Consider the following 23,031-nt stretch of genomic DNA (forward strand, 5'->3'; position numbering starts at 1 on the left):
CCTAAACAGAGAGTGTTGTCCTCTATAAACCTCCCTAAACAGAGAGTGTTGTCCTCTATAAACCTCCCTAAACAGAGTGTTGTCCTCTATAAACCTCCCTAAACAGAGTGTTGTCCTCTATAAACCTCCCTAAACAGAGTGTTGTCCTCTATAAACCTGCCTAAACAGAGAGTGTTGTCCTCTATAAACCTCCCTAAACAGAGAGTGTTGTCCTCTATAAACCTCCCTAAACAGAGTGTTGTCCTCTATAAACCTCCCTAAACAGAGTGTTGTCCTCTATAAACCTCCCTAAACAGAGTGTTTTCCTCTATAAACCCACCTAAACAGAGAGTGTTGTCCTCTATCAACTCTATAAACCTCCCTAAACAGAGTGTTGTCCTCTATAAACCTCCCTAAACAGAGTGTTGTCCTCTATAAACCTCCCTAAACAGAGAGTGTTGTCCTCTATAAACCTCCCTAAACAGAGTGTTGTCCTCTATAAACCTCCCTAAACAGAGTGTTGTCCTCTATAAACCTCCCTAAACAGAGAGAGTTGTCCTCTATAAATCTCCCTAAACAGGGTGTTGTCCTCTATAAACCTCCCTAAACAGAGTGTTGTCCTCTATAAACCTCCCTAAACAGATTGTTGTCCTCTATAAACCTCCCTAAACAGAGAGTGTTGTCCTCTATAAACCTCCCTAAACAGAGTGTTGTCCTCTATAAACCTCCCTAAACAGAGTGTTGTCCCCTATCGACTCTATAAACCTCCCTAAACAGAGTGTTGTCCTCTATAAACCTCCCTAAACAGAGTGTTGTCCTCTATAAACCTCCCTAAACAGAGAGTGTTGTCCTCTATAAACCTCCCTAAACAGAGTGTTGTCCTCTATAAACCTCCCTAAACAGAGTGTTGTCCTCTATAAACTATATAAACCTCCCTTAACAGAGTGTTGTCCTCTATCGACTCTATAAACCTCCCTAAACAGAGTGTTGTCCTCTATAAACCTCCCTAAACAGAGAGTGTTGTCCTCTATAAACTATATAAACCTCCCTAAACAGAGAGTGTTGTCCTCTATAAACCCCCCTAAACAGAGAGTGTTGTCCTCTATAAACCTCCCTAAACAGAGTGTTGTCCTATATAAACCTCCCTTAACAGAGTGTTGTCCTCTATAAACTATATAAACCTCCCTAAACAGAGAGTGTTGTCCTCTATAAACCTCCCTAAACAGAGTGTTGTCCTCTATCGACTCTATAAACCTCCCTAAATAGAGTGTTGTCCTCTATAAACCTCCCTAAACAGAGTGTTGTCCTCTATCGACTCTATAAACCTCCCTAAACAGAGTGTTGTCCTCTATAAACCTCCCTAAACAGAGTGTTGTCCTCTATAAACCTGCCTAAACAGAGAGTGTTGTCCTCTATAAACCTCCCTAAACAGAGTGTTTTCCTCTATAAACCCCCCTAAACAGAGTGTTGTCCTCTATAAACCTCCCTAAACAGAGTGTTGTCCTCTATAAACCTGCCTAAACAGAGAGTGTTGTCCTCTATAAACCTCCCTAAACAGAGTGTTTTCCTCTATAAACCCCCCTAAACAGAGTGTTGTCCTCTATAAACCTCCCTAAACAGAGTGTTGTCCTCTATAAACCTCCCTAAACAGAGTGTTGTCCTCTATAAACCTGCCTAAACAGAGAGTGTTGTCCTCTATAAACCTCCCTAAACAGAGTGTTGTCCTCTATAAACCTGCCTAAACAGAGAGTGTTGTCCTCTATAAACCTCCCTAAACAGAGTGTTTTCCTCTATAAACCCCCCTAAACAGAGAGTGTTGTCCTCTATCAACTCTATAAACCTCCCTAAACAGAGTGTTGTCCTCTATAAACCTCCCTAAACAGAGTGTTGTCCTCTATAAACCTCCCTAAACAGAGAGTGTTTTCCTCTATAAACCTCCCTAAACAGAGTGTTGTCCTCTATAAACCTCCCTAAACAGAGTGTTGTCCTCTATAAACCTCCCTAAACAGAGAGAGTTGTCCTCTATAAATCTCCCTAAACAGGGTGTTGTCCTCTATAAACCTCCCTAAACAGAGTGTTGTCCTCTATAAACCTCCCTAAACAGATTGTTGTCCTCTATAAACCTCCCTAAATAGATTGTTGTCCTCTATAAACCTCCCTAAACACAGAGTGTTGTCCTCTATAAACCTCCCTAAACAGAGTGTTGTCCTCTATAAACCCCCCTAAACAGAGAGTGTTGTCCTCTATAAACCTCCCTAAACAGAGTGTTGTCCTATATAAACCTCCCTTAACAGAGTGTTGTCCTCTATAAACTATATAAACCTCCCTAAACAGAGAGTGTTGTCCTCTATAAACCTCCCTAAACAGAGTGTTGTCCTCTATCGACTCTATAAACCTCCCTAAACAGAGTGTTGTCCTCTATAAACCTCCCTAAACAGAGAGTGTTGTCCTCTATAAACCTCCCTAAACAGAGTGTTGTCCTCTATAAACCTCCCTAAACAGAGTGTTGTCCTCTATAAACCTCCCTAAACAGAGTGTTGTCCTCTATAAACCTCCCTAAACAGAGTGTTGTCCTCTATAAACCTCCCTAAACAGAGTGTTGTCCTCTATAAACCTCCCTAAACAGAGTGTTGTCCTCTATATACCTCCCTAAACAGAGTGTTGTCCTCTATAAACATGCCTAAACAGAGAGTGTTGTCCTCTATAAACCTCCCTAAACAGAGAGTGTTGTCCTCTATAAACCTCCCTAAACAGAGAGTGTTGTCCTCTATAAACCTCCCTAAACAGAGTGTTGTCCTCTATAAACCTCCCTAAACAGAGTTGTCCTCTATCGACTCTATAAACCCCCCTAAACAGAGAGTGTTGTCCTCTATAAACCTCCCTAAACAGAGAGTGTTGTCCTCTATAAACCTCCCTAAACAGAGTGTTGTCCTCTATAAATCTCCCTAAACAGAGAGTGTTGTCCTCTATAAACCTCCCTAAACAGAGTGTTGTCCTCTATAAACCTCCCTAAACAGAGTGTTGTCCTCTATAAACCTCCCTAAACAGAGTGTTGTCCTCTATAAACCCCCCTAAACAGAGAGTGTTGTCCTCTATAAACCTCCCTAAACAGAGTGTTGTCCTATATAAACCTCCCTTAACAGAGTGTTGTCCTCTATAAACTATATAAACCTCCCTAAACAGAGAGTGTTGTCCTCTATAAACCTCCCTAAACAGAGTGTTGTCCTCTATCGACTCTATAAACCTCCCTAAACAGAGTGTTGTCCTCTATAAACCTCCCTAAACAGAGAGTGTTGTCCTCTATAAACCTCCCTAAACAGAGTGTTGTCCTCTATAAACCTCCCTAAACAGAGTGTTGTCCTCTATAAACCTCCCTAAACAGAGTGTTGTCCTCTATAAACCTCCCTAAACAGAGTGTTGTCCTCTATAAACCTCCCTAAACAGAGTGTTGTCCTCTATAAACCTCCCTAAACAGAGTGTTGTCCTCTATATACCTCCCTAAACAGAGTGTTGTCCTCTATAAACATGCCTAAACAGAGAGTGTTGTCCTCTATAAACCTCCCTAAACAGAGAGTGTTGTCCTCTATAAACCTCCCTAAACAGAGAGTGTTGTCCTCTATAAACCTCCCTAAACAGAGTGTTGTCCTCTATAAACCTCCCTAAACAGAGTTGTCCTCTATCGACTCTATAAACCCCCCTAAACAGAGAGTGTTGTCCTCTATAAACCTCCCTAAACAGAGTGTTGTCCTCTATAAACCTCCCTAAACAGAGAGTGTTGTCCTCTATAAACCTCCCTAAACAGAGTGTTGTCCTCTATAAACCTCCCTAAACAGAGTGTTGTCCTCTATAAACCTCCCTAAACAGAGAGAGTTGTCCTCTATAAATCTCCCTAAACAGGGTGTTGTCCTCTATAAACCTCCCTAAACAGAGTGTTGTCCTCTATAAACCTCCCTAAACAGAGTGTTGTCCTCTATAAACCTCCCTAAACAGAGAGTGTTGTCCTCTATAAACCTCCCTAAACAGAGTGTTGTCCTCTATAAACCTCCCTAAACAGAGTGTTGTCCCCTATCGACTCTATAAACCTCCCTAAACAGAGTGTTGTCCTCTATAAACCTCCCTAAACAGAGTGTTGTCCTCTATAAACCTCCCTAAACAGAGACTGTTGTCCTCTATAAACCTCCCTAAACAGAGTGTTGTCCTCTATAAACCTCCCTAAACAGAGTGTTGTCCTCTATAAACTATATAAACCTCCCTTAACAGAGTGTTGTCCTCTATCGACTCTATAAACCTCCTTAAACAGAGTGTTGTCCTCTATAAACCTCCCTAAACAGAGAGTGTTGTCCTCTATAAACTATATAAACCTCCCTAAACAGAGAGTGTTGTCCTCTATAAACCCCCCTAAACAGAGAGTGTTGTCCTCTATAAACCTCCCTAAACAGAGTGTTGTCCTATATAAACCTCCCTTAACAGAGTGTTGTCCTCTATAAACTATATAAACCTCCCTAAACAGAGAGTGTTGTCCTCTATAAACCTCCCTAAACAGAGTGTTGTCCTCTATCGACTCTATAAACCTCCCTAAATAGAGTGTTGTCCTCTATAAACCTCCCTAAACAGAGAGAGTTGTCCTCTATAAATCTCCCTAAACAGGGTGTTGTCCTCTATAAACCTCCCTAAACAGAGTGTTGTCCTCTATAAACCTCCCTAAACAGAGTGTTGTCCTCTATAAACCTCCCTAAACAGAGAGTGTTGTCCTCTATAAACCTCCCTAAACAGAGTGTTGTCCTCTATAAACCTCCCTAAACAGAGTGTTGTCCCCTATCGACTCTATAAACCTCCCTAAACAGAGTGTTGTCCTCTATAAACCTCCCTAAACAGAGTGTTGTCCTCTATAAACCTCCCTAAACAGAGAGTGTTGTCCTCTATAAACCTCCCTAAACAGAGAGTGTTGTCCTCTATAAACCTCCCTAAACAATGTGTTGTCCTCTATAAACCTCCCTAAACAGAGTGTTGTCCTCTATAAACTATATAAACCTCCCTTAACAGAGTGTTGTCCTCTATCGACTCTATAAACCTCCCTAAACAGAGTGTTGTCCTCTATAAACCTCCCTAAACAGAGAGTGTTGTCCTCTATAAACTATATAAACCTCCCTAAACAGAGAGTGTTGTCCTCTATAAACCCCCCTAAACAGAGAGTGTTGTCCTCTATAAACCTCCCTAAACAGAGTGTTGTCCTATATAAACCTCCCTTAACAGAGTGTTGTCCTCTATAAACTATATAAACCTCCCTAAACAGAGAGTGTTGTCCTCTATAAACCTCCCTAAACAGAGTGTTGTCCTCTATCGACTCTATAAACCTCCCTAAATAGAGTGTTGTCCTCTATAAACCTCCCTAAACAGAGTGTTGTCCTCTATAAACCTGCCTAAACAGAGAGTGTTGTCCTCTATAAACCTCCCTAAACAGAGTGTTTTCCTCTATAAACCCCCCTAAACAGAGTGTTGTCCTCTATAAACCTCCCTAAACAGAGTGTTGTCCTCTATAAACCTCCCTAAACAGAGTGTTGTCCTCTATAAACCTGCCTAAACAGAGAGTGTTGTCCTCTATAAACCTCCCTAAACAGAGTGTTTTCCTCTATAAACCCCCCTAAACAGAGAGTGTTGTCCTCTATCAACTCTATAAACCTCCCTAAACAGAGTGTTGTCCTCTATAAACCTCCCTAAACAGAGTGTTGTCCTCTATAAACCTCCCTAAACAGAGAGTGTTTTCCTCTATAAACCTCCCTAAACAGAGTGTTGTCCTCTATAAACCTCCCTAAACAGAGTGTTGTCCTCTATAAACCTCCCTAAACAGATTGTTGTCCTCTATAAACCTCCCTAAATAGATTGTCCTCTATAAACCTCCCTAAACACAGAGTGTTGTCCTCTATAAACCTCCCTAAACAGAGTGTTGTCCTCTATAAACCCCCTTAAACAGAGAGAGTTGTCCTCTATAAATCTCCCTAAACAGGGTGTTGTCCTCTATAAACCTCCCTAAACAGAGTGTTGTCCTCTATAAACCTCCCTAAACAGAGTGTTGTCCTCTATAAACCTCCCTAAACAGAGAGTGTTGTCCTCTATAAACCTCCCTAAACAGAGTGTTGTCCTCTATAAACCTCCCTAAACAGAGTGTTGTCCCCTATCGACTCTATAAACCTCCCTAAACAGAGTGTTGTCCTCTATAAACCTCCCTAAACAGAGTGTTGTCCTCTATAAACCTCCCTAAACAGAGAGTGTTGTCCTCTATAAACCTCCCTAAACAGAGAGTGTTGTCCTCTATAAACCTCCCTAAACAATGTGTTGTCCTCTATAAACCTCCCTAAACAGAGTGTTGTCCTCTATAAACTATATAAACCTCCCTTAACAGAGTGTTGTCCTCTATCGACTCTATAAACCTCCCTAAACAGAGTGTTGTCCTCTATAAACCTCCCTAAACAGAGAGTGTTGTCCTCTATAAACTATATAAACCTCCCTAAACAGAGAGTGTTGTCCTCTATAAACCCCCCTAAACAGAGAGTGTTGTCCTCTATAAACCTCCCTAAACAGAGTGTTGTCCTATATAAACCTCCCTTAACAGAGTGTTGTCCTCTATAAACTATATAAACCTCCCTAAACAGAGAGTGTTGTCCTCTATAAACCTCCCTAAACAGAGTGTTGTCCTCTATCGACTCTATAAACCTCCCTAAATAGAGTGTTGTCCTCTATAAACCTCCCTAAACAGAGTGTTGTCCTCTATAAACCTGCCTAAACAGAGAGTGTTGTCCTCTATAAACCTCCCTAAACAGAGTGTTTTCCTCTATAAACCCCCCTAAACAGAGTGTTGTCCTCTATAAACCTCCCTAAACAGAGTGTTGTCCTCTATAAACCTCCCTAAACAGAGTGTTGTCCTCTATAAACCTGCCTAAACAGAGAGTGTTGTCCTCTATAAACCTCCCTAAACAGAGAGTGTTGTCCTCTATCAACTCTATAAACCTCCCTAAACAGAGTGTTGTCCTCTATAAACCTCCCTAAACAGAGTGTTGTCCTCTATAAACCTCCCTAAACAGAGAGTGTTTTCCTCTATAAACCTCCCTAAACAGAGTGTTGTCCTCTATAAACCTCCCTAAACAGAGTGTTGTCCTCTATAAACCTCCCTAAACAGATTGTTGTCCTCTATAAACCTCCCTAAATAGATTGTCCTCTATAAACCTCCCTAAACACAGAGTGTTGTCCTCTATAAACCTCCCTAAACAGAGTGTTGTCCTCTATAAACCCCCTTAAACAGAGAGTGTTTTCCTCTATAAACCTCCCTAAACAGAGTGTTGTCCTATATAAACCTCCCTTAACAGAGTGTTGTCCTATATAAACCTCCCTTAACAGAGTGTTGTCCTCTATAAACTATATAAACCTCCCTAAACAGAGATTGTTGTCCTCTATAAACCTCCCTAAACAGAGTGTTGTCCTCTATCGACTCTATAAACCTCCCTAAACAGAGTGTTGTCCTCTATAAACCTCCCTAAACAGAGTGTTGTCCTCTATAAACCTCCCTAAACAGAGAGTGTTGTCCTCTATAAACCTCCCTAAACAGAGTGTTGTCCTCTATAAACCTCCCTAAACAGAGTGTTGTCCTCTATAAACCTCCCTAAACAGAGTGTTGTCCTCTATAAACCTCCCTAAACAGAGTGTTGTCCTCTATAAACCTCCCTAAACAGAGTGTTGTCCTCTATAAACCTCCCTAAACAGAGTGTTGTCCTCTATATACCTCCCTAAACAGAGTGTTGTCCTCTATAAACATGCCTAAACAGAGAGTGTTGTCCTCTATAAACCTCCCTAAACAGAGTGTTGTCCTATATAAACCTCCCTAAACAGAGTGTTGTCCTCTATCGACTCTATAAACCTCCCTAAACAGAGTATTGTCCTCTATAAACCTCCCTAAACAGAGTGTTGTCCTCTATAAACCTCCCTAAACAGAGAGTGTTGTCCTCTATAAACCTCCCTAAACAGAGTGTTGTCCTCTATAAACCTCCCTAAACAGAGAGTGTTGTCCTCTATAAACCTCCCTAAACAAAGTGTTGTCCTCTATAAACCTCCCTAAACAGAGTGTTGTCCTCTATAAACCTCCCTAAACAGAGAGTGTTGTCCTCTATAAATCTCCCTAAACAGGGTGTTGTCCTCTATAAACCTCCCTAAACAGAGTGTTGTCCTCTATAAACCTCCCTAAACAGAGTGTTGTCCTCTATAAACCTCCCTAAACAGAGAGTGTTGTCCTCTATAAACCTCCCTAAACAGAGTGTTGTCCTCTATAAACCTCCCTAAACAGAGTGTTGTCCTCTATCGACTCTATAAACCTCCCTAAACAGAGTGTTGTCCTCTATAAACCTCCCTAAACAGAGTGTTGTCCTCTATAAACCTCCCTAAACAGAGTGTTGTCCTCTATAAACCTCCCTAAACAGAGAGTGTTGTCCTCTATAAACCTCCCTAAACAGAGTGTTGTCCTCTATCGACTCTATAAACCTCCCTAAACAGAGTGTTGTCCTCTATAAACCTCCCTAAACAGAGTGTTGTCCTCTATAAACCTCCCTAAACAGAGAGTGTTGTCCTCTATAAACCTCCCTAAACAGAGTGTTGTCCTCTATCGACTCTATAAACCTCCCTAAACAGAGTGTTGTCCTCTATAAATCTCCCTAAACAGAGTGTTGTCCTCTATAAATCTCCCTAAACAGAGTGTTGTCCTCTATAAATCTCCCTAAACAGAGTGTTGTCCTCTATAAATCTCCCTAAACAGAGAGTGTTGTCCTCTATAAACCTCCCTAAACAGAGTGTTGTCCTCTATAAACCTCCCTATACAGAGAGTGTTGTCCTCTATAAACCTCCCTAAACAGAGAGTGTTGTCCTCTATAAACCTCCCTAAACAGAGTGTTGTCCTCTATAAATCTCCCTAAACAGAGTGTTGTCCTCTATAAATCTCCCTAAACAGAGTGTTGTCCTCTATAAACCTGCCTAAACAGAGTGTTGTCCTCTATAAACCTCCCTAAACAGAGTGTTGTCCTCTATAAACCTCCCTAAACAGAGTGTTGTCCTCTATAAATCTCCCTAAACAGAGTGTTGTCCTCTATAAACCTCCCTAAACAGAGAGAGTTGTCCTCTATAAATCTCCCTAAACAGAGTGTTGTCCTCTATCAACTCTATAAACCTCCCTAAACAGAGTGTTGTCCTCTATAAACCTCCCTAAACAGAGAGTTGTCCTCTATATACCTCCCTAAACAGAGTGTTGTCCTCTATAAACCTCCCTAAACAGAGTGTTGTCCTCTATAAATCTCCCTAAACAGAGTGTTGTCCTCTATAAACCTCCCTAAACAGAGAGAGTTGTCCTCTATAAATCTCCCTAAACAGAGTGTTGTCCTCTATCAACTCTATAAACCTCCCTAAACAGAGTGTTGTCCTCTATAAACCTCCCTAAACAGAGTGTTGTCCTCTATATACCTCCCTAAACAGAGTGTTGTCCTCTATAAACCTCCCTAAACAGAGTGTTGTCCTCTATAAACCTCCCTAAACAGAGAGTGTTGTCCTCTATAAACCTCCCTAAACAGAGTGTTGTCCTCTATAAACCTCCCTAAACAGAGTGTTGTCCTCTATCAACTCTATAAACCTCCCTAAACAGAGTGTTGTCCTCTATAAACCTCCCTAAACAGAGTGTTGTCCTCTATCGACTCTATAAATCTCCCTAAATAGAGTGTTGTCCTCTATAAACCTCCCTAAACAGAGTGTTGTCCTCTATAAACCTCCCTAAACAGAGTGTTGTCCTCTATAAACCTGCCTAAACAGAGTGTTGTCCTCTATAAACCTCCCTAAACAGAGTGTTGTCCTCTATCAACTCTATAAACCTCCCTAAACAGAGTGTTGTCCTCTATAAACCTCCCTAAACAGAGTGTTGTCCTCTATAAACCTCCCTAAACAGAGTGTTGTCCTCTATATACCTCCCTAAACAGAGTGTTGTCCTCTATAAACCTCCCTAAACAGAGTGTTGTCCTCTATAAACCTCCCTAAACAGAGAGTGTTGTCCTCTATAAACCTCCCTAAACAGAGTGTTGTCCTCTATAAACCTCCCTAAACAGAGTGTTGTCCTCTATCGACTCTATAAATCTCCCTAAATAGAGTGTTGTCCTCTATAAACCTCCCTAAACAGAGTGTTGTCCTCTATAAACCTCCCTTAACAGAGTGTTGTCCTCTATAAACCTCCCTTAACAGAGTGTTGTCCTCTATAAACCTCCCTAAACAGAGAGTGTTGTCCTCTATAAACCTCCCTAAACAGAGAGTGTTGTCCTCTATAAACCTCCCTAAACAGAGTGTTGTCCTCTATAAACCTCCCTAAACAGAGTGTTGTCCTCTATAAACCTCCCTAAACAGAGTGTTGTCCTCTATAAACCCCCCTAAACAGAGAGTGTTGTCCTCTATAAACCTCCCTAAACAGAGTGTTGTCCTCTATAAACCTCCCTAAACAGAGAGTGTTGTCCTCTATAAACCTCCCTAAATAGAGTGTTGTCCTCTATATACCTCCCTAAACAGAGAGTGTTGTCCTCTATAAACCTCCCTAAACAGAGTGTTGTCCTCTATAAACCTCCCTAAACAGAGAGTGTTGTCCTCTATAAACCTCCCTAAACAGAGAGTGTTGTCCTCTATAAATCTCCCTAAACAGAGTGTTGTCCTCTATAAACCTCCCTAAACAGAGTGTTGTCCTCTATAAACCTCCCTAAACAGAGTGTTGTCCTCTATAAACCTCCCTAAACAGAGTGTTGTCCTCTATAAACCTGCCTAAACAGAGAGTGTTGTCCTCTATAAACCTCCCTAAACAGAGAGTGTTGTCCTCTATAAACCTGCCTAAACAGAAAGTGAAATATAACATGCTCTGATGAAGGAGATAGGAAAGTGTCCAAATGTTGATTTGGTTCCATAAATCAGGAAAGTGGTTGTTCTATTTCTGCCAGATTAAATGTTTAATGAGTTTGTTGACTGGTTGTTTGTATCCCAAATACACTTCTATATTTGCTTCTGATGTCACAGACACTTGCAGTAATCTCCTTCAGGGCCTGGTCATGTAAGATTTTCCATGTTGATTATTTTCCCGCTACACATCATGCCAATTTAGAAAAATGTATTTAAAAATAGACCCATCTAGCAGCCATTTTGAAACACCCCCGCTTGAAGCTGCCAGGATGGTCCCATGGTAGACTGGTGTTTTGTTCCCAGAGTCTAGATCAATTCCAGCTTATTGGAAGAGGATCTGATCTGAAACAATGATACGAATATTAATGATACATTTACTGCTGTTGAAATGTAATGGACTCACTCCCTCTTTCACATTAATCCTAGTCATATTATTATATTTTAATTTATCTGACATTTTGAGCTATTACTCGGTCATCCATATTCATTGGGTGTGTAAAGCCATTGAGGCCGTCCACCCCCCTGCAGCGAGGAATATTGGACCAAATGAGTCACATTTACGTGTCCTTAAACAGCCTATAACTAATTACAAAAACACTATTCCTTGTGTTTCAATGTGTAGAATATTCAAAACTTCATAGTCTGCTGTTTTATTGATATTTACTTTCCTAAAACGATCATTTTCCACCTCACAGTTCAGCTGTCAGAGATTTGAGCACTAAGTGTATCAGGACATTGCATGCATAGGCCTATAAGGCTTAGGTGACTACTGTATGATATTAATATGAAAAATATATCTGTGTGAGAAGCTTAGGCTTAGCCCCAGAGAGAGAGAGAGAGAGATATACCCGGCGGCTACGACACCGAAATGAATCTATTTTCAGTACAGAAGGGAGCTAATTCATACAGAAGGAGGCTAATTCATACAGAAGGAGGCTAATTCATACAGAAGGAGGCTAATTCATACAGAAGGAGGCTAATTCATACAGAAGGAGGCTAATTCATACAGAAGGAGGTCATACAGAAGGAGGTCATACAGAAGGAGGCTAATTCATACAGAAGGAGGCTAATTCATACAGAAGGAGGTCATACAGAAGGAGGCTAATTCATACAGAAGGAGGCTAATTCATACAGAAGGAGGTCATACAGAAGGAGGCTAATTCATACAGAAGGAAGCTAATTCATACAGAAGGAAGCTAATTCATACAGAAGGAAGCTAATTCATACAGAAGGAAGCTAATTCATACAGAAGGAAGCTAATTCATACAGAAGGAGGCTAATTCATACAGAAGGAAGCTAATTCATACAGAAGGAAGCTAATTCATACAGAAGGAGGCTAATTCATACAGAAGGAAGCTAATTCATACAAAAGGAAGCTAATTCATACAGAAGGAGGCTAATTCATACAGAAGGAGGTTAATTCATACAGAAGGAAGCTAATTCATACAGAAGGAAGCTAATTCATACAGAAGGAAGCTAATTCATACAGAAGGAGGCTAATTCATACAGAAGGAAGCTAATTCATACAGAAGGAAGCTAATTCATACAGAAGGAGGCTAATTCATACAGAAGGAGGCTAATTCATACAGAAGGAAGCTAATTCATACAGAAGGAAGCTAATTCATACAGAAGGAAGCTAATTCATACAGAAGGAAGCTAATTCATACAGAAGGAGGCTAATTCGTTTAGTTTTCGATATGAATATTTTCGTATATATATAAGCATCAAACTGGTAGAGCTGAAACCTTCTTCCTCACCTCAAGTTCAACTGTCCGTCTGAGCGCCGGGGCACGCTGTCTTCATACCATAGGCAGTAAAATAGGTTATTAGTAGCCGCAACACACCAAACCTTCACAAAAAAGGTTTTAACTTTATTAAGGTAATATCAAAAGTAAGTCATTGTTTATAGGGAAAATACCAAAAGTATTTTATATCACGGCAAACACAACATTACAGTTGGATCTCAATTTGGCCAAAGAAAATGGTTAAACAGAATGAAACAAAACACTTCTGAACTGGTTTAAACCTTGGCTATATTGCAGTAATGACCAAGAATGCCTACTGTACCCAACACATGACAGCAATGGGCTAATGATATTGATTTTACAACAGGCTTACTTATAACCTTTCTTAAACTACATACGGAGCAAACGATTAAAAAGACAAAATATTAATAATGATAAAACAAATAATGATAAATACGAGAGGGGGGAAAAAATGCATCCTACCTGAATAGCGGGTTGCACGCCTGCGTTTTGGCCGAGCCAACATTCTTCTCACCTTTGTCCACTACAATCTTAACTTTTCTATACGGAGGACATTCCCGTTCCCGTAGCAGGACTAGAGACTAACATCCCCCTGGTGGCACTGCTGCCACTAAGTTTTTCAGTTTGTGGCTCCAGCCCGTGATTTGGCGTCACGAACGATACCAACATTTTTTCTAGGTCTTTCATCTTTTTAAAGTCATTCACAGCTTTATTAGAACGTGGAATACACTATCGACCCGGGGAGACACTGGGTCACCCTGTGGGGGACTCCCAATCACGGCCGCTTGTGATACAGCCTGGATTTGAACAAGGGTGTCTGTAGTGACGCCTCTAGCACTAAGATGCAGTGTCTTAGACCGCTGCGCCACTCGGGATACATAATAATCCAGGGTTTGTCATTTCTGTCAAATTATATTTTAAATGTTGTTTTTTTGTGGGGTTTTTTGCTTAATAGATCTTAATATGCGCTAATATCATAGGCTAATTTAACAGTAATCTCAATAGAGATGCTAATATCATAGGCTCATTTAATAGTAATCTCAATAGAGATGCTAATGTCATAGGCTAATTTAATAGAAATCTCAATAGAGATGCTAATATCATAGGCTAATTTAATAGTAATCTCAATAGAGATGCTAATATCATAGGCTAATTTAATAGTAATCTCAATAGAGATGCTAATATCATAGGCTAATTTAATAGTAATCTCAATAGAGATGCTAATATCATAGGCTAATTTAATAGTAATCTCAATAGAGATGCTAATATCATAGGCTAATTTAACAGTAATCTCAATAGAGATGCTAATAGCATAGGCTAATTTAATAGAAATCTCAATAGAGATGCTAATATCATAGGCTAATTTAATAGAAATCTCAATAGAGATGCTAATATCATAGGCTAATTTAATAGTAATCTCAATAGAGATGCTAATATCATAGGCTAATTTAATAGTAATCTCAATAGAGATGCTAATATCATAGGCTAATTTAATAGAAATCTCAATAGAGATGCTAATATCATAGGCTAATTTAATAGTAATCTCAATAGAGATGCTAATATCATAGGCTAATTTATTTGATGCTAATTCACCACCTGAGTAAGTGGAAACTCAAAACACATTATCTAGATCAGTAACTCTAAAGACAATACTTACTCGTAGTAGCCGTGTATTAATCTAACAGTACATTTTAATACTTAAAACCTCTTGGCGCTACGGATCCCTTTAGCGGGATCATTTTCCTAAACAACCGCTGAATTGCAGGGCACCAAATATTACAAAAAATATTTATCATGTAATCACAAGTGAAATATACCAAAACACAGTTTAGCTTGTTGTTAATCCACCTATCGTGTCAGATTTTGAAAATATGCTTTACAGCGAAAGCAATCTAAGCTTTTGTGAGTGTATCAATCAATGCTAGAACAGCTAGCCCTAAATTAGCATGGTCACGAAAGTCAGAAAAGCACTAAAATGAATCGCTTACCTTTGATAATCTTCGGATGTTTGCACTCACGAGACTTCCAGTTACACAATAAATGTTATTTTTGTTCGATAAACATTACTTTTATCACAAAAAAACGCCATTTGGGTTGCGCATTATGTTCAGAAAACCACAGCCGTGTTCCGTTCGACGAAAATTCCAAAAAGTATCCGTAATGTTCGTAGAAACATGTCAAATGTTTTTTATAATCAATCCTCAGGTTGTTTTTAACAAACATAATCGATAATATTTCAACCGGACCGTAACCTATTCAATAAAAGAGAGAAAGAACATGGAGAGCTCCCCTCTCGCGCGCAGGAACTATTCAGAGGACACCTGACTACTTTTGAAAAATCTCGCTCATTTTTCAAAATAAAAGCCTGAAACTATGTCTAAAGCCTGGTCACAGCCTGAGGAACCCATTGGAAAAGAAATCTGGTTGATATCCCTTTAAATGGAAGAAAGACGGGAAATGAAACACAGATTTTAAAAAATATAATATAAATAAATAAATTACTTACGGGTTAGATTTCCTCAGGTTTTCGCCTGCAAAATCAGTTTTGTTATACTCACAGACAATATTTTGACAGTTTTGGAAACTTTGGAGTGTTTTCTATCCTAATCTGTAAATGATATGCATATTCTACGATCTGGACCTGAGAAATAGTCAGTTTACCTTGGGAACATTATTTATAAAAAATAAAATAAAAAAAGATCTGACCCCTAGCGTCAAGAAGTTATTAAGTCACAAAGAAAATCCCCATTTAAATTCAGTCAGTTGAAGGTAGAAATATTTACTGCTGCGTCTTAATCCAGCGTTTCTGCCTGTCGGGCCTTCGACCATGTCTCACCTCTCTCCCTCCAGAGAACGACCATGTCTCACCTCTCTCTCCAGAGAACGACCATGTCTCACCTCTCTCTCTCCAGAGGACGACCATGTCTCACCTCTCTCTCTCCAGAGGACGACCATGTCTCACCTCTCTCCCTCCAGAGAACGACCATGTCTCACCTCTCTCCCTCCAGAGAACGACCATGTCTCACCTCTCTCTCTCCAGAGAACGACCATGGGTGACACCTGTCCGTCTGTCTGTCTACCTGTCTCACGTTTCTCTCTCTCGCTCTCTCTCTCCAGATAAACCAGAGAACTATAACCTGTGGTACCTGTCTGTGGTCTTACCTGTCTGTCTACCTGTCTCACATTTATCTCTCTCTCTCTCCAGATAAACCAGAGAACTATAACCTGTGGTACCTGTCTGTGGTCTTACCTGTCTGTCTACCTGTCTCACATTTATCTCTCTCTCTCTCCAGATAAACCAGAGAACTATAACCTGTGGTACCTGTCTGTGGTCTTACCTGTCTGTCTACCTGTCTCACATTTATCTCTCTCTCTCTCCAGATAAACCAGAGAACTATGACGTGTGGTACGAGAGTCGCTTCGAGGACTGTGACAAAGAGGCCTGCCTGTCCTTCTCCAAGGAGTCTCTGTGTAACCGCGTCACCGTGGACCACAACTACTACGCCGTGTGTCAGAACCTGCTGTCGCGTTACGCCACGTGGCGAGGGACTACGGGCGGCCTGCTCCACGACCCCCCCGCCCACATAGCCAAAGACGGCCAGCTAGAAGCTCTGTTGGACGAGTGTACCAACCCTAAAAAACGCTACGGACGCTTCACGGCCGCCAAGGAGCTGAGAGACTACCTCACCCAGCTAGTGGCCGCCGCCTCCGCCACGGCGAGGTAATGAACAGAGCTGGCGGTTAGCGGTGGCCTGCATCTCGGCCGGACGGTTGTTCGGGGGTTAGGTTTGGGTTTGACCCCGCCCCCCGCCCCCCCTGACCTTGTCCCCGGGAACTTGACCATGACCTTTGAACCTTGACACTCCTTCTCGTCTCACTTCAAGTCCAGGAGATCTCCACCCCCGGGCTGGTCACACAGCAGCAGCTCTGATCGGTCCTCTCCCGGTGTAAACCAGCCAGCAGCACAGCTTCAGAGGAGATGTTCAAACTGAACTGTGGTAGCTGGTCAGAATGAGGTGGTCGGAGCTGAAGGACCAGGAGAAAGAGGATCAGCTGCTAAGGGGGAGCTTTAACCCGCGGTTAGGCTGACGTAGACTGTACATGACTTCTCTCCTCCGCCCAGACCCTCTCTGTTAATCCGTCGGAACTCTTGTGTTTGCTAACATTTTATCTTAACCTATATTTTTTTTCTGAAAGCGTCTATTGTGCTTATGGTTTTGGGGTTGAATGAACCATAACAGGAGAATGTTGACGCTGTGGTGTGTATGTTCTGTTAGGAGGACGGTCTCTAGCTCAACTCTGCTATCGTCCCACATAGACACCTGAGCACCGCAGGTTAAACGGAGGAAGAAAAAGCCTTGCCTATAAAAATAAAAAGTCTTACTTCCTGCTACTCTAATTGATCACTTGATTTCCAGTTCCCCCTGAAGTCAGGCAATCAACGTTTTTATATAGGAGGGAGGAATAGAAAAGAAACAGGATAGTGATGCCAATGAGGACTGTGGTGAGGACTGTGGTGAGGACTATTATGAGGACTGTGGTGGTGCAGAATCTGATATGAGATGTTGTGTGTGTATTTACCAAAGAGGCTATATGAAACACTGAACGACCCCTCCCCAGCACCATGACACAACGCTGTCCTGATCCTGTAGGACTGCCCAGAGGAACCCTCCATCTGTCTGGTAACACAATCTGCATAGGAACGATTGTATCAATCCAACTTAAACCCAGGGTTAACCAAGCTCCCTTCTCTGTGTTAAATCAGAACTAGGGTCAGGGTTAACCAAGCTCCCTTCTCTGTGTTAAATCAGAACTAGGGTCAGGGTTAACCAAGCTCCCTTCTCTGTGTTAAATCAGAACTAGGGTCAGGGTTAACCAAGCTCCCTTCTCTGTGTTAAATCAGAACTAGGGTCAGGGTTAACCAAGCTCCCTTCTCTGTGTTAAATCAGAACTAGGGTCAGGGTTAACCAAGCTCCCTTCTCTGTGTTAAATCAGAACTAGGGTCAGGGTTTACCAAGCTCCCTTCTCTGTGTTAAATCAGAACTAAGCCCAGGGTCAGGGTTAACCAAGCTCCCTTCTCTGTGTTAAATCAGAACTAAGCCCAGGGTCAGGGTTAACCAAGCTCCCTTCTCTGTGTTAAATCAGAACTAGGGTCAGGGTTAACCAAGCTCCCTTCTCTGTGTTAAATCAGAACTAAGCCCAGGGTTAACCAGGCTCCCTTCTCTGTGTTAAATCAGAACTAAGTCCAGGGTCAGGGTTAACCAAGCTCCCTTCTCTGTGTTAAATCAGAACTAGGGTCAGGGTTAACCAAGCTCCCTTCTCTGTGTTAAATCAGAACTAGGGTCAGGGTTAACCAAGCTCCCTTCTCTGTGTTAAATCAGAACTAAGTCCAGGGTCAGGGTTAACCAAGCTCCCTTCTCTGTGTTAAATCAGAACTAGGGTCAGGGTTAACCAAGCTCCCTTCTCTGTGTTAAATCAGAACTAAGTCCAGGGTCAGGGTTTACCAAGCTCCCTTCTCTGTGTTAAATCAGAACTAAGCCCAGGGTCAGGGTTTACCAAGCTCCCTTCTCTGTGTTAAATCAGAACTAAGCCCAGGGTCAGGGTTAACCAAGCTCCCTTCTCTGTGTTAAATCAGAACTAGGGTCAGGGTTAACCAAGCTCCTTTCTCTGTGTTAAATCAGAACTAGGGTCAGGGTTAACCAAGCTCCCTTCTCTGTGTTAAATCAGAACTAAATCCAGGGTCAGGGTTAACCAAGCTCCCTTCTCTGTGTTAAATCAGAACTAGAGTCAGGGTTAACCAAGCTCCCTTCTCTGTGTTAAATCAGAACTAGGGTCAGGGTTCACCAAGCTCCCTTCTCTGTGTTAAATCAGAACTAGGGTCAGGGTTAACCAAGCTCCCTTCTCTGTGTTAAATCAGAACTAGGGGCAGGGTTTACCAAGCTCCCTTCTCTGTGTTAAATCAGAACTAGGGTCAGGGTTAACCAAGCTCCCTTCTCTGTGTTAAATCAGAACTAGGGTCAGGGTTAACCAAGCTCCCTTCTCTGTGTTAAATCAGAACTAGGGTCAGGGTTAACCAAGCTCCCTTCTCTGTGTTAAATCAGAACCAGGGTCAGGGATAACCAAGCTCCTTTCTCTGTGTTAAATCAGAACTAGGGTCAGGGTTAACCAAGCTCCCTTCTCTGTGTTAAATCAGAACCAGGGTCAGGGATAACCAAGCTCCTTTCTCTGTGTTAAATCAGAACTAGGGTCAGGGTTAACCAAGCTCCCTTCTCTGTGTTAAATCAGTGATTACTTCAGGAGATAAATAAAGGAAGGAATTTTCAAAGTATTCAAACAGACCCTAAGAATTGGGCCATAGTGTGAATGTCACATTGGCACTGCAGTGGACTGCAGTACCCATAGAGACTGTAATGGGCTGTAATTGATAAATGACTCCATGTCTGACTGTTTGAAAAGGGACATGCTGATCCTGTCTTGTTCTGTGCGTTTTATCTAGTTCCTCAACAGCCCCAGATTTGGCTCCTCACATGTTGTAATCTCACAGCGCTGAGTTTTGTGTTCAGTATTAAACGATGCCTCCTCAGCGGCACTTTGAGCCATCCAGCTTTAAATGAGCTATATTTTTAATCTCCAAACAAATTAGCACATTTGGGTTCATTTTGCACTTGGTGGACCAATAAATTAAAGCCCAAGTAATCATAATGTACTGTTTGTTCATTTGAATAGTGAGAAGTTTTTTGTAGCTCAGCGTCCTTTTGTCTCAGAGCTAGGGAACAGAAAATCAACGTCCTTTCGTCTCAGAGCTAGGGAACAGAAAATCAACGTCCTTTCGTCTCAGAGCTAGGGAACAGAAAATCAACGTCCTTTCCTCTCAGAGCTAGGGAACAGAAAATCAACGTCCTTTTGTCTCCGAGCTAGGGAACAGAAAATCAACGTCCTTTCCTCTCAGAGCTAGGGAACAGAAAATCAACGTCCTTTCGTCTCAGAGCTAGGGAACAGAAAATCAACGTCCTTTTGTCTCCGAGCTAGAGAACAGAAAATCAACGTCCTTTCGTCTCAGAGCTAGGGAACAGAAAATCAACGTCCTTTCGTCTCAGAGCTAGGGAACAGAAAATCAACGTCCTTTCCTCTCAGAGCTAGGGAACAGAAAATCAACGTCCTTTTGTCTCAGAGCTAGGGAACAGAAAGACAACGTCCTTTCCTCTCAGAGCTAGGGAACAGAAAATCAACGTCCTTTTGTCTCAGAGCTAGGGAACAGAAAGACAACGTCCTTTCCTCTCAGAGCTAGGGAACAGAAAATCAGTGTCCAACAGTCAGTGCTGTACACTACATTCTATATAGACAGTGTCCCCCCAAAGGGTACCCTATTCCCTACATAGTGCACTACTTTTGACCAAAGCCCTCTGGCTCTAATTAGGGAATAGGGTGCCATTTGAGAGGTCTATAAACACAATCAGATAGTAATTTACAGTCAATACAATCCACCATACAGTACATGTACTGTTTCCTGCATAGAGCACTACTTTAGTAGCCTAGCTAAACCAGCCTGATTCCCTATGTAGTGCACTACTTTAGTAGCCTAGCTAAACCTAGCCTAGCTAAACTACATAGGGAATCAGGCTGGTTTAGCTAGGCTACTAAAGTAGTGCACTACATAGGGAATCAGGCTGGTTTAGCTAGGCTACTAAAGTAGTGCACTACATAGGGATTCAGGCTGGTTTAGCTAGGCTACTAAAGTAGTGCACTACATAGGGAATCAGGCTGGTTTAGCTAGGCTACTAAAGTAGTGCACTACATAGGGAATCAGGCTGGTTTAGCTAGGCTACTAAAGCAGTGCACTACATAGGGAATCAGGCTGGTTTAGCTAGGCTACTAAAGTAGTGCACTACAAAGGGAATAGGGTGCCATTTGGAACACACACCTTGTTTTATACCTTGTTTTGGAATGTTTCCTGTTTCCCTGGTCTGGAGGATTGTGATTGGTTCGTTCTGCTGTTTGAGGAGGGATTTGTATGTGCGTAAATAACTGTTTGCTTTTGTACTGTAATTTTTCATTTGAGTATTATATCAGCGGTGTCTGATTTTACTGTGCCTTTCATTCAAAAGTTGTATTTACAACTTTTTAGTGGGTTTAAATATTAAAATATACGAATATATATATACTTACCTGGTGTGTTGTTGACTTTTCTGTCAATCGCTGACTCTCTGTCATTACCTTCACTCAGGTTGTCACTGCAGGTGTTTTCAGGTGTTTTTGACTGCAGGTTATGATTGGCCTAAAATTACTTTTCAAAACACATTTATTTATTATTCTTATTCTTCTGCCTGACTGAGCGCATCCCGACAGTCCCTTTTCTGTGCCTCCATCGTATTCTGACTCTGTGTTGTGTATCTGTACGTGTGTGCTAGTTGTGTGTGGCTCAACTTTGTTAACACACACCCGACCCTAACCTGCTGTGGCCCGCAGCCGACCCTAACCCGCTGTGACCCTAACCCGCTGTGACCCTAACCCGCTGTGGCCCGCAGCCGACCCTAACCCGCTGTGACCCTAACCCGCTGTGGCCCGCAGCCGACCCTAACCCGCTGTGAGCCTAACCCGCTGTGGCCCGCAGCCGACCCTAACCCGCTGTGACCCTAACCCGCTGTGGCCCGCAGCCGACCCTAACCCGCTGTGACCCTAACCCGCTGTGACCCTAACCCGCTGTGGCCCGCAGCCGACCCTAACCCGCTGTGTCCCGCAGCCGACCCTAACCCGCTGTGACCCTAAATCGCTGTGGCCCGCAGCCGACCCTAACCCGCTGTGTCTCGCAGCCGACCCTAACCCGCTGTGACCCTAACCCGCTGTGGCCCGCAGCCGACCCTAACCCGCTGTGTCTCGCAGCCGACCCTAACCCGCTGTGACCCTAACCCGCTGTGGCCCGCAGCCGACCCTAACCCGCTGTGTCGTGCAGCCGACCCTAACCCGCTGTGTCCCGCAGCCGACCCTAACCCGCTGTGTCCCGCAGCCAACCCTAACACGCTGTGTCCCGCAGCCGACCCTAACCCGCTGTGTCGTGCAGCCGACCCGAACCCGCTGTGTCCCGTAGCCGACCCTAACCCGCTGTGTCCCGTAGCCGACCCTAACCCGCTGTGTCGCGCAGCCGACCCTAACCCGCTGTGTCGTGCAGCCGACCCTAACCCGCTGTGTCCCGCAGCCGACCCTAACCCGCTGTGTCCCGACCCTAACCTGCTGTGTCCCGACCCTAACCCGCTGTGTCGCGCACCCGACCCTAACCCGCTGTGTCGCGCACCTGACCATAACCCGCTAATAGGGAAAATGTTTCTGCTTATAATTTGACATTTTGTTTGGCTATTTGTTAGTAAACTTGTCTATAATTAGATACGTGCAGCTTCTCTTCTGTCATTATATGTTGCCCTAGAAGAATATATAAACCTTTGCTCACCTGAATGATGTCATAAATCCATAGAATGGTACATTTAGTTGACATCGGTAAAGTTCTCTGTCATCTCTACCCTCTTTCACAGAGCAAAGACGTTTAGGGACCGGGGAGAAAATGCAATAACTTTCCAAATGAAATCAGTTTCACCGATTTGTAAGGAAATAGAAAGCTGTGAAAACAACCCAACATGTTTCTGGTGAGATTTCAGGTCAGCTTGGATGCATATTTATGTGGTTGAAATACTATCAGCTGTTATGATGCTGATAAAGATAGGGACCGTCTGTAAAGGTGCTGTCTTTATCAGCATCATAACACCTGATAATATTTCAACCACAGTTAGGGACCGTCTGAAGGGGTGATGTATTTATCATTATCATAACAGCTGATTACAGCTGATAATATTTCAACCACAGTCTGTAAAGGTGCTGTCTTTATCAGCATCATAACAGCTGATAATATTTCAACCACAGTTAGGGACCGTCTGTAAAGGTGATGTATTTTTTAACTGTACATTCGCATTCTCTCAAGATGCTGAAATAAATAAATCCTATTTCTCCACTCCTGTTCCCGAGTTATAATGTTGCCTACATTTGGTGTATCCTTTTACTGCAAGAAATGCTTCATTCTGCAGGAGTTAATAGTAAGGATATGTGAGAGGTTATAGACCCTACAGTCAGTGACCTTTTAGTTTCCATTTAACCCATCTGAACAGTAGGCTACAGTTCACTTGATGTGCCATAGGCCTATTTGTTTATTTAGCTGAAATAAAGGTTAAATTAAAAATATAAAGTCCCCGTCTTGTGACTGTCTAATTTGTAAAGCTCCTCATAATCATCACACATAACATAGCCACACTACTATCATCCTCTACTACACCACATAACACAGCAC

At 42.3% G+C, this 23,031-nt stretch overlaps 1 protein-coding gene across 2 annotated transcripts in view; it reads left to right on the forward strand.

The window, feature by feature from the left end:
- LOC129823270 (divergent protein kinase domain 2A-like) overlaps nt 1–22,698 on the forward strand; it is a 150,641-nt gene extending 127,943 nt beyond the window's left edge. The window contains exon 4 of one of the 2 annotated variants that reach the window (XM_055882192.1): nt 16,083–22,698. In XM_055882192.1, coding sequence (XP_055738167.1) covers nt 16,083–16,426 — 344 coding nt within the window. In that variant the 3' untranslated portion in view covers nt 16,427–22,698. Of the gene's footprint in view, nt 1–15,818; nt 15,949–16,082 lie in introns of those variants that run through there. The other variant, XM_055882194.1, reaches the window with a different exon arrangement.
- The last annotated feature ends 333 nt before the right edge of the window (nt 22,699–23,031 follow it).

This window comes from Salvelinus fontinalis, chromosome 25, assembly GCF_029448725.1.
Source record: "Salvelinus fontinalis isolate EN_2023a chromosome 25, ASM2944872v1, whole genome shotgun sequence".
In the NCBI taxonomy this organism is placed as follows: Eukaryota; Metazoa; Chordata; class Actinopteri; order Salmoniformes; family Salmonidae; genus Salvelinus; species Salvelinus fontinalis.